This window comes from Colossoma macropomum, unplaced genomic scaffold (genome assembly GCF_904425465.1).
Source record: "Colossoma macropomum unplaced genomic scaffold, Colossoma_macropomum, whole genome shotgun sequence".
Taxonomy (NCBI): domain Eukaryota; kingdom Metazoa; phylum Chordata; class Actinopteri; order Characiformes; family Serrasalmidae; genus Colossoma; species Colossoma macropomum.
This window is the reverse complement of record NW_023494790.1, coordinates 11,412,903-11,424,966: the sequence shown is the minus strand read 5'-3', so window position 1 is coordinate 11,424,966 and position 12,064 is coordinate 11,412,903. Positions and strand designations below refer to the sequence as shown.

The following is a 12,064-nucleotide window of genomic DNA, read 5'->3' as shown; positions in this document are numbered from 1 at the left end:
TAAAAAAAGATTTTATTCTAAATCATTTTGGGTCATTCCTATTGGTCTGTCATAAAATTTTGACACAATGTAAGTGGCAGCTGGCATTTTCAAATTAAGCCCAAAAAATAAAAAAGGAAAACAGCAAAAAATAGAGATACAAGTGTTTTTTTTGTACCCCCAACAGCAACGATGCCATAGTAACAGAATGAAAAGGATAATCAAAATACTCAATTATTATTGCTAATTAATTGCTGAATAATGTATTAATTACAATAATTTATTAAGTTATTACTGGTGTTTGACAAAAAAAGTTGCCTGCTGCAGTTTTGTAGTAGCCGTCATTTTTTTCATCCAATGCAGCAACAGAAGCTACCAAAAAAACACATTTGTGGGCAGAGCATGGACAGATCAACTGATTTCTCAATACTGTTTCCACCACTGGCATAATATGCAAACTGTGCAATGTTTATGCTGAATGGCATGTAAGTTATTCAGAAGCTTACATTAGTGAGAGGAGTGTGGGAGAAGAGAGAAAATCCTTCAAACAGGTACTCATGATCGTCATACTCGATCACCGTGGGCCGGTCAGTCTGAGTAAAACACACAGAGGAGATATCAATACGTTTGTTAAGTACAGCATTAGGAAATGATCACAAATACAGAGAAAAGAAAAGAAAAAACAAAGAAAGGCCAAATAAAGGTCACAGATTTCAGGCCGTAGATATTTGAAGCCTCTCTGGGTGTTTCTACTCAGTTTGGCTCCCAGTGTTTGCACTTTGAGTAAGCTGCTTTAGAAAAGAGTGTCTGCTAAATATTGAAATGAAAAATGTTATCTAAACAAAAGAAAGGCTGGATTAGGAAATCAGGGACCTACCAGGAAGTTGGTGGGAGGAGACACCGTGATTCTGTAGTGGAAAAGTTTTCCAGCGTTGTTATTCATTGGGCGACATTGCTTCACTGGCTGAGAGACAAAAGACAATAATACTGTAAATCTTTCTGATTTCAGGGTCTCTGCAGTTTCGTCTAGGCAGTTTAAAAAAAGCTTCTCGAAAAAAAACAATCAAAACTTTGCAAAAAGTATTACAAAACACAACGAAACTCATGCACATGAGAATAAGAGTAACCAAGCTCATAAATGTCTACTGACAAAACACTGAGGGGAAAAAAAAAAAAAAATTCATTTCAATTAGCTGATTAGTACAGTAAAGTAACCTGAGCATTACCTCTTCTCCGGGGTAGATACTGTGACGGATTCCTGTTCTCCGAGCTTTAGCACTGCACTTACACAAAGGACCATCATTCATCTGCAGAATAAACACATTAGGCTGTCCAAACTGCTAATTTTAAGCTGCGTAAAGTATCATATCACATCATATCTGCATGCCCGTTTTCTACAAAACTATGTTTTCAATCTTCAACAAACTCTCAAAAAACCTAACAGCAAATTTAACAAAGAAATTCCAAATTAAAATACCAAAACGCAATCTGACCTCGATTATAATTATTCAGGAAAGATTTAATTAAAGAATGAAATCGCAAATTTCTCCACAATTCAGTTTGATTTAATTACGTTAGTATGATTTCAAATTCTTTCAAAAAATACACCAAATACACAAATGTAACTGGATGAAATTTGTACACAGTAGTTCAACGCAAAAAGTAAGCTGTGTTATTTTTGCATTTAAAAATGGTTGCAATATTTTATTCTGGACAAAGATCGAGCACTAACTACACCTGATACCAACATTCCAGAATGCACTACACCTAACATAATTGAGTCTGACCTGTCCGGGGTCGTTGTACCACAGTTCGTCGTGAAGACGGTCAGGATGGGCCTTCTTCCGCTTTATCTCAGCGATGACATCAAACATCTCAGAGTCTGAGCTACTGGAACAGCTGCTGTCTCCGTCAGAATCACACTCAGACTCACTTGAGCTTTCATCTACAACACAAACGCGAGCACAGACAGATAGATAAAGCTGTTTCATGGATAGTAAGAATTCTGCCAAGGCCACAAATAAAGAATGGAACAGATGTTAGGAGCGTCTGGTTGTGTATTGGACCAATGGATTGCACTGTGCAGAAGCCACATAAATAAAGAGCTCTTCTGTACACAGTTATAATGTATGTGCTTTTGACAAAATAAAGGGAATATTATGAAATAAAGAGTGATAATAGTTCTTAATGTAGTACGTTTCTGTGTAAAGAACAGACATGCTGCTGCTATCATTAACATGTGTATAATGGACTACAGAACTAATAATGCCATGAAACTCCACCTTCTGTTCCCAGACAGATGTAAAGTCTTAGAAACAGATTCCACACTAAGTGGGTTTTTACACATTCCAAGCTGATTAAACACTTAGATTATTATATGATCTTAAATAGCAATATCACAGAGAGACACTTTACCAAGAATATTTCCATGATTTCTGATCATCTGCTGTTTGCATTCACCTTTTGGGGAAGTCATGTGCTTATTGCACATTTCTTGTGAAGCCTCCTGATCTGCACTGATGCATGAAAAGTTTGATGAAATATGGAAAGTTTGAAAAGTTAAAAATGTATGAAAAGTTTGATTATCATTATTACTTACAACACCTTATTTATGCATGAATTTACAGCCATTGAGAACTTTCTTAAGTCCACCTCTTTGGATCTACACTCATTGTCCATTTGATCAGGTCCACTTACCATATAGGAGCACTTTGTAGATCTACCATTACAGACTGTAGTCCATCTGTTTCTCTGCATACTCTGTTTGCCCCCTTTTACCCTGTTCTTCAATGGTCAGGACCACCACAGAACAAGTATTATTAGGGTGGTAGATCATTCTCAGTATAGCAGTAACACTGACGTGGTGGTGGTGTTAGTGTGTGTTGTGCTGGTACGAGTGGATCAGACACAGAGATGGGCTTCAGTTCTCACAAGAGAAAAATGTCCAGGAAGAGTTTAAAACATATGATTCAGAAATTGAGCAGCTGTTGGCCATTCACACTAAAGACGTCACATCCTGTGCACCAAGACTTTTGTGACAAAGCGCGCGTGCCAGTAAAATTACCTGTGAATATATACCAAGTGAAGTACTGGGTTTTAAGTGTGAAAGCACTACATTAGTAAAGCCTGTCTTTGTGTGGCTTTAGCTGAAAAACAGTAATTATTCTCAGATAGGAGCAATAGGGAATATAATGATATTTCATCGTTATCATAATAAATTATGCCACTATATGCTTTTCTAAAGATATAGCAGATATCAGTCATCATCTTAAAGAACACTGACTAACTACGTTTCATTACAAAGAGAGTGCAATTAGTGCTGTAATGCAGATTGTAAAACACTGAATAAAAATCACTGTAGTTTTTTAGTATTTTTATAAGTGGCATTATAGGTTCTATTTTGTCTGTTCTAAATTATTAAATGTGAGAAAAAACGAAATATCCTGATGCATTTTGTGTATTAATGTGCATGAATAATAATAATAATAATAATAATAATAATACTTTTTATTTATATAGCACTGTTCATGCAGGTGGCAGCTCAAAGTGCTTTACAGACCGGTGATAAAAAACAGTTACACAAGAAATTATAAGTATTATTTTGAATCATAAGAAAATGACAGATCAAAAGAAAAATACCACAAGGCGTAGAGTTTTAATTAAATGCTACATTAAAGAGATACGCTTGTAGATGCTTCTTAAAAGTGAACACTGAGCTTATCTAATAAAAGGTGGAATTGAGTTTCACAGTTTAGAATCAGAATAGCTGATGTTTTCTGTATTTAAGATCACATGCAGGAACAACTAAGTGATGTAAGCAGTGCTTTAAGGTCATTTAGAGCCTTAAAAACTAGTAGTAAAACTTTATAATCTATCCTGAATGACACAGGCAGCCAGTGCAGTTCTTTTAAAACGGGAGTGATGTTTTTGTTAGGATGTTGCTGCATTGTACGAATTGTAAACTAATTGTTTTCTTAGGAAGTCCAGTAAGAAGAGCATTACAGTGATCAACTCTGCTTATAACAAATGCATGAACAAGTTTCTCTGCGTCGCTCTGAGAGAGAGGAACGATGGAAAGCTACTTTAGTGACTGTGTTTACAGGTGGGATAAAAGAGCTCAGAGTCTAAAATCACACCCAGGTTTCATATTTCATGTCTTGAAGTATCGATATATGACAAAAATAGCATATCGCCCACCCTTATCTGATATGGACTAAAAATGCTGTGTTACAGACATTACGTGACTGCTTCCAGCTGTCTAATCTGATTGGATACTGTACCCTGATCCAAGTCCAGTTTGGTTTTGGGCGGCTCCCATTTGGGTCTGGAGGATTTGGCTCGTTCCTGCCTGCGGCCCAGCTCCTCCTCAAAACGCTCATACAGGTCCCTCAGCTTACTGGTGCCCACCACTGTAGAGTCACCCTGAGGGAGATGCAGATTATTACAAATACATGCCTCTGTTCTTATGAGCTTTGTGTGAAACATTCCATTTAGTTCGATTTTCTCCTTACATGAAGGTGAATATAAGAGAATCAGTCACCATACATTCAGCCGTCAAATCAATACGTGAAAGTGACGGTTTAACAAAAGCAAATGTACACAATTTTTTTTACTTACACCAAAAGTACTCCATCAGCCAAGATCTTTAATTTTACAAGAGCATGAACAAAATTTAGGCTTTACGACAGCTGCTACTACTGTCTTCAGCAATGCAACTTGATATTAGTCTATTTTTACAGTCAACAGTGTGTTATAGAAGCCTAGGCAATAGAGCCATGTGATAGGATGTTGTCAATGCCTGACAAGTAACTCCATGACGATGCTTAAAAGGCGATAGTCACTGTGTTGGGAAACTGGCAGAGAACTACAGAGGTCTAATTTACCATTATACAGTGTGCTAAATATGTTGGAAAAATTCTTAACCTCTTCAACTCCTTGAGGCCACCGGTGGTTCCGAAACACACTTTGTTATATTCTTCATAACTTTCATATTTCATAAGCTACATTAAAAAGGAGGGTGTCATATGAGAGCTGTAACTGTCTTCTTTCCAGTCAGATAGATGGGTGATGTAATTTTAAAGACTTATAATAAAAGAAGCTGAACTAACAAATTTTTTGGTCTACTGAAAGTCGACCCATTTTTCCACAAATCTGGGCTACAAACTATAAACAGATGGCGTCTCTTCAGTGAACGCAAAAAAGGTTTATTGAATAAACGATGATGTATCAAGCCGTAAGTGAGAAATGATCGGCCCTACAGGTCCGATTGTGGCACGTAGCTGTTCGAAGGTTGCTTTCAACAATCTGAAATGCCTGATTCAAAGCTTGTTTGAAAAATGGCTCTAGAACTGGCTCCCAGAATTGTGTCTGGTGCGTTTGCGTTCCCAGATGCAAGGTGGAGGTCGTCAGGGTGGCACAGAGATTTCAGCCCTAATTAGGTGGGCCACTGCTTGTCCTCCCTCTAGCTAAGATAAATCTCTACATCTCGCTAATTTCGATGTAGCCCCTAATCATGGCAGTCTACAGCATTTAAAGTTTCTTTGCATAACTGTAGTGGATGGAAACTCGACTTAGTTCACTTTTTTTCTGCCAAAATTTTGTAAATGTGCATAACATTGACAAAACATTTGAATGTAAACCCTGGCTACTCTTATTGTTAAAACACTGGGTTATTATGGGGCCTTAAAAATCATTAGGCAATGGTAGAGTAAATTCCCCACTGTTTAACTTTGACAGTCATGGAAATACAATACTACATGCTTTTCCAAAGGCATATAGCTGAATTTCAGAGTGGCTCAGAAAAAATACCTCATTTTTTAACATAAGCATGAAAACGTGGCTTCGGAACTCACTTGCAGTGAGATGTTACTCCAGTAGGGAGCGTTATAAGCACACAATTCGCATTAAATCTATACCCGAAGAAGCTCACAAACGCATATGTTCGCAGTAACAACTATTATAACAGGTGAAGTAATTTTCAAAAGATGATGGGTTACTTAAAATTATTATTTAATGTGAGATTTTTATTAAAAACTTTTATGAAAACAAAAAAAATATATAAGCTATAAATATCATCGAAAGTAGGTCTAAGCTGTAGCGGACCGTGTGTTTTGGCTAGGGGGTGGGGGCACAGCGATATAATAATAATAATCAATACTAATTAAAAACGATAAAATCATACTAATTATTTTTGTATACCACCCAAAACTAATGTTATACAGTGTCAGAAAGCACATGCGTCTATTTGGGATTAGCTACAAATAAACATGCTCTGAGGCAAGTTTGTACAGTGCTAATTGGTGGGGTATAAGCTTCCACTGCTTGTCAGCTACATTAGCCTCATAGTATAACTAAAGAAACAAACTTCAGTCAACAAGCAAGTCTTGGCTGGGATATATTTGAAGTAAGGACAGTAAGTGGTTACTACTGCTTTAACACACGCACTGATGACTATGCATATTATCATTATTAGAGTGGTTACCACTTGGTCCATGGGGTCATTAGAGTAGTAGTTTTCAGCATGTGTGCAGCGGATCCAGGCTGGTTTCAGTAACTCCTCCTCCTCCCTCTCCTCGTCGTGCCTCTGATCGGAGATTAACTCCTCTGACTCTCTGCTGCTCCTGGTGGACGTGTAGCTCCTCTCTCTGTTCCCTCCCTCACTCCTCCGCTCTCTTTCTTCCTCCATTCGCCCCCGCTTTCTCTCTCTGCTGCCCGAGCGACTGCGTGGCCTCTTCCGGTGTCTGTCTGAGGGAGGAGAGCTTCTACTGTCTCTGTGCCGATAGCGCTCTCTAAAGAGAAAACAAATAAACCAGCAGTTCAGAGGGGATTCACACTGCACACTCTTTTTTTCCTTGTGGGCTCAACCTGTGTTTTTTGAACACTGCTACGACTGTCACCGAAGGCCCACTTTCCTTCTGATCTCATTTGACAGCACATAAACATAAATGATCACTCATCGCTTCGAGATTAACTTTTTTCAACTAAGGGAGCCCAAAGCACTATGCAAAACATTGTGCCCTTGTCTGCAAAAAACATATCCAGTGTGAACATTACTTAATTGACGAACAGCACAAAGCACAACTACAGTACTTCCCTCCTCACAGTACTCAAAACATACCACTCAATATCCAGTCAAAGGAGTCCACATGTGGAAATTAAGCTGCAAAAACAACATATTTTGAATTCATCATGGTTGTGATGTTATAACCACGAACACATTAACATATGATGATTTGAAACGCTGCAAGGATTCATTTACTTTACCACACCTTCCACTCCAATAACTCTGCTACAGACTATCTGCAGTAACAACACTCTACATCACTTCAACAGGAAACGCAGGCCTAAATTGTTGTCATCTGAACTGCTTTGGGTTCACTGGGTGGGGCTAAACTGCTGTGAGGTGAAACAGTGGGGCTAAACTGCTGTGAGGTGAAACAGTGGGGCTAAACTGCTGTGAGTTGAAAGGGTGGGGCTAAACTGCTGTAGGCCACATGGGAAGGGTTAACCTGCTGTAGGATGAACGGGTGGGGCTAAACTTCTGCAGACTACACTGCTGTGGGTTGACTCGGCGAGGTTAAACTCCTGTAGGCAACATGGGCAGAGTTAACCTGCTGTATGATGAATGGGCGGGGCTAAACTGCCATAGGCTAAAGTGCCGCAGGCTGAATGGCCGAGGCTAAAGTGCCATAGGCTGAATGGCTGAGGTTAAACTGCTGTGGGCAAAATGGGAGGGGCTAAACATCTGTAGGCTGAATGGCCGAGGCTAACCTGCTGTTGGCTGAATGGCCGGGGGGGGTAAACTGCTGTAGGCTGAATGGCCAGGGGGGGTAAACTGCTGTAGGCTGAATGGCCAGGGGGGGGTAAACTGCTGTAGGCTATAAGGCCAGGGGGGTAAAGTGCTATAAGCCGAATGGGCAGCCATTAGGAAATGTTTCAATAAATGGACTGTATGGACTAAGAATAAAGTCAATTATTTACAGATCATGGTTGGTGTAATTGGTGTAATAGATCACCATATGTTACCACTGTAAAACAATAAGCTTATAATGAGTATATAATGATTTTATCTCACATTAATTCACCTTGTGTCTGTCACTGGTTTACAACCTTAATATTGCCAACTTGTTAACTCCACAGCGCCAACACTTTAGCACCTCACCTGCTGCGTTCTCGGCTCCGGTGCCTTGGAGGTGTTCTTCCTCTCTCGTGTTCGCTCCTGTACCTCTCTGTCCTCCGTCTGTCCGGACTCCTCCCTCTGTCCTTCCTCTCTCCTCCATACTCCGCTTTATGCCTCTCTCCATGCCCGCTGTACCCGTAGCTCTTGTGGCGGTGCTCCTCATGCCGCCGCGGACGCTCGGGTGACCGTGACTTTTCCCCTTTGTACTGTGGCGGGTGCCGAGGGAAGTGTTCCGGTTTAAAGGAGCTGCCTTCAGGCTGGGGGTAACCGGGGTTAAAGGTGGGGGGAGGGGGGAAATGGGGCTGGGGTGGGTAGCTCATAGAGTAGGGGGGCTGGTAGGGCATGGAGGGTGGCATTGAGGGCGGCACCGGTGGCAGCGGCGGAGGAGGTACTGAGGAAATCATGTAGGGATTTGAACCTTGAGACTGCACCACGTTAGTGGAGGAGCTAGGCAGGGGAGGTGGGGGGAAATTCGGGGGTTCAGGGAAGCCCTGTCGGATGGGAGGGTTTGGGAAGGGGGGGCGGATGGGGCAATGACTCTGAGGGCCCTGGGACGAGGCAGGTATGGGGTAGGGCATGAATTCAGGACGCGGGGGCATGTAGCTGTTAGAGCCCTGCGCACTGTACCCAGAGCAGTGCGGCGCAGGGGGGTCATATGGGTACGAGGGCATTGTGGGCTGGGGCGTGGGCAGACGTAGGCCAGTAGGGCGATAATTCTGAGGAGAACCATGCTGGCCTGGAGGAGGCCGTCCACGGGGACATCCACGACCAGAGTGAAAAGACATCTTCTGAAAGGAGGAAACAAAAACATAAACAGTTTTGTGTAGCTGTGTATAAACGCTACAAACAGCAATGTTAGAAGCTTTGCTATTAATCTTATGTCCATTGCTATTAAAGTCTGTAGCAGAATAAATGAAAAGTTCTTAGTCCTGATGTTTTAAAGTTGCTCAAGAAAAAGAATTAGCCAACCTTTTAAAATATAGGGTTGATTGAATTTCAGGAGATACGACAAAAAAACTGTTGTGGTAAATCATAAGTGATGATCACGTGTGTAAATCAATATATTAACCATACTCAATGACCCACGATATACAGTGGAGACCAATAGTCAAAATGCTTGTATTTGGCATTCTTTTCTAATTTAATAAAACATTTACAGTTTTTGGAGCCACTGTAGATGTCCGAAAGTAGACAGACACCCACATGAATGAGTAAATTCAGCTGTTTTGAGGTACACCTATTGCTGACATAGGCATTTAGTTGCATAAACACAGCATTGCCAATAGAATGGGATGCTTTGGAGCAGCCGCTCATGATCCTAAGGTCACCATGCCCAACGCCATATGTGGCTACTGGGGTATAAAGTCCCCAGCATTGGTCTGTGGGCCAGTGGAACTGTGTTGGAGTGATGGAGCTCCATCCAATACCTTTGGAATGGAACTAAACATCCAATATCAGTACCCGACCTCAATGCTATTATGGCTGAATGCAATCAAATCCTCACAGCATCTAGGGTAAAGCACTCCAAGAAGAGTAGGGGGGTATTACTGCAGCAAAAGGGGAAACAAACCCTTTATTAATAGACTTAGGCTGCCTTGAAAATTGCTATTGGTGGAATATTATTTTGACATACTATTTAATGCAGTGGTACCTATACAATTTTGGGAGACCTTCATCAACGGTCATATTTTCGGGTAGTGAACCACTCCCAACCCAGCACTGACTCCAGCAACACTGCTGTGCCTGATACACTCATACCTGCACCACATACAGCACCATGCCAGTGTTGCTGCTGTGCCGAGAATGATCCACCCACCAGACAATATCTGATCAACAGAGGTCCTGCTACAGTTTGTAATTCTGTCCCTGTCCAAACGTTTATACACTCACTGTACATTTTATAAGCTTTGAAGTTCTACAATTATAGACTGTAGTCCATCTGATCCCCAACAGGACCCTCACAGAGCAGGTACTATTTGGGTGGTGGATCATTCTCAGCACTGCAGTATCACTGACATGGTGGTGGTGTGTTAGTAGGTGTTGCCCTGGTCTGAGTGGATCAGACACAGCAGTGCTGCTGGAGTTTTTAAACACCTCAGTGTCACTGCTGGACTGATAATAGTCCATCAACCAAAAATATCCAGCCAACAGCGTCCTGTGGGCAGTGTCCTGTGATCACTGATGAAACACCAAAGGATGACCAACACAGATAAGCAGCAATAGATGAGCTGTTTTCTCTGACTTTACATCTACAAGGTGGACCGACAAGGTTCGTCTAGCAGAGTGGAAAGTTAGTGGATACAGTGTTTAAAACTCCAGCAGCACTGCTGTGTCCGATCCACTTGTACCAGCACAACACACACTAACATGCCAGCACCATCACTCTGGTGGTCCTGCGGGGGTCCTGACCATTGAAGAACAGGGTAAAAGGGGGCTAACAAAGTATGCAGAGAAACAGATGGACTACAGTCTGTAATTGTAGAACTACAAAGTGCATAAAGCGGCCAGTGAGTGAAAGTATAAGGGAGGGGTTTCTAATAAAGTGGCCAGTGAGTGAAAGTATAAGGGAGGGGTTTCTAATAAAGTGGCCAGTGAGTGGAAGTATAAGGGAGGGGTTTCTAATAAAGTGGCCAGTGAGTGAAAGTATAAGGGAGGGGTTTCTAATAAAGTGGCCAGTGAGTGAAAGTATAAGGGAGGGGTTTCTAATAAAGTGGCCAGTGAGTGGAAGTATAAGGGAGGGGTTTCTAATAAAGTGGCCAGTGAGTGAAAGTATAAGGGAGGGGTTTCTAATAAAGTGGACAGTGAGTGGAAGTATAAGGGAGGGGTTTCTAATAAAGTGGACAGTGAGTGGAAGTATAAGGGCGGGGTTTCTAATAAAGTGGACAGTGAGTGGAAGTATAAGGGAGGGGTTTCTAATAAAGTGGACAGTGAGTGAAAGTATAAAGCAGGGGTTTCTAATAAAGTGGACAGTGAGTGTAAGTATAAGGGAGGGGTTTCTAATAAAGTGGACAGTGAGTGGAAGTACAACAGCAGCTTCTAATAAAGTGGACATACCTTTGTGTAGTATATCCGACTTTTTTCAAGCTCCTACAGTCACATTTAATCCACAGAGGGTGAGAAAAGTGTCCATTTGGACTCTTGAAAGCTACTCACATTCACAGATGAGGCTCAAACCATGCAAGTAAAGACGGTGCCTACATATAGCTATAGGTTACTGCTTTAACGGGGTGTCAGTGAGGTCTGACTAGTATTTATAGGACCGTGCAGGTGTAGCCCAGCCTTCATTCAGCATAAAAAATATCCAGTTCTAAAATAAACATTAGCAGAAACCCGTCTTACCTTCACTGCTGTGGAACCCGGTCTGTGGGGCTAATGTGCTAGCTAACGAACACTAACGCTAGCAGGTAAAGCAACGGCTCGAGGTGGAAGACAAAAGCTATAAAATATATAAAGTAAGTAAATACGTCATATATAAATATAAAAGTATCCCCCCATCTGCATATCGCCTCCTATAAAGCCGTATTCTTATTCCAACTAGGCTTTCTAACAGGTCTCATTAGCTCACTACGCTAGCATCACATTTACCTCCTGTGTATCTGTGGGCAGCCAAACAGCGGTTTCTAGCCGAGCCTCTAAAGCTGCGGGCCACAGCTTGGCCAATCAAATCGCGGCGTGACGAACATAGATATACATGCCTGGATGCCGCGTTGGGTCCAGCCAGGCACGTCAACGGCGCCGCCATTTTAGGGCGGTCAACATCGCTGCTGGACCGCGTTCAGTACCATTACAGAGCAGCAGTTGAAGAAAGATACTGTCAAAAATTACACTATTTCAAGAATATTACACTCAGAAAGCGGGATAGGATTATATAACGGAGGGAAGGCAGTGATCCACGCTCATGTCTGT

General features: G+C 41.6%; 1 protein-coding gene across 4 annotated transcripts in view; it reads right to left on the bottom strand.

The window, feature by feature from the left end:
- drosha (drosha ribonuclease III) overlaps nucleotides 1-11,769 on the bottom strand; it is a 231,618-nt gene extending 219,849 nt beyond the window's left edge. Inside the window, exons 1-9 of one of the 4 annotated variants that reach the window (XM_036572116.1) lie at nucleotides 11,744-11,769; nucleotides 11,498-11,594; nucleotides 8,141-8,946; nucleotides 6,461-6,767; nucleotides 4,260-4,401; nucleotides 1,767-1,924; nucleotides 1,206-1,286; nucleotides 857-943; nucleotides 486-572 (exon numbers count right to left, since the gene is read on the bottom strand). In XM_036572116.1, the coding sequence (XP_036428009.1) occupies nucleotides 486-572; nucleotides 857-943; nucleotides 1,206-1,286; nucleotides 1,767-1,924; nucleotides 4,260-4,401; nucleotides 6,461-6,767; nucleotides 8,141-8,943 (1,665 nt within the window). In that variant the 5' untranslated portion in view covers nucleotides 8,944-8,946; nucleotides 11,498-11,594; nucleotides 11,744-11,769. Of the gene's footprint in view, nucleotides 1-485; nucleotides 573-856; nucleotides 944-1,205; nucleotides 1,287-1,766; nucleotides 1,925-4,259; nucleotides 4,402-6,460; nucleotides 6,768-8,140; nucleotides 8,947-11,497 lie in introns of all 4 variants that reach the window. The other 3 variants (XM_036572118.1, XM_036572114.1, XM_036572115.1) reach the window with 3 other exon arrangements.
- Nucleotides 11,770-12,064: the final 295 nt, after the last annotated feature.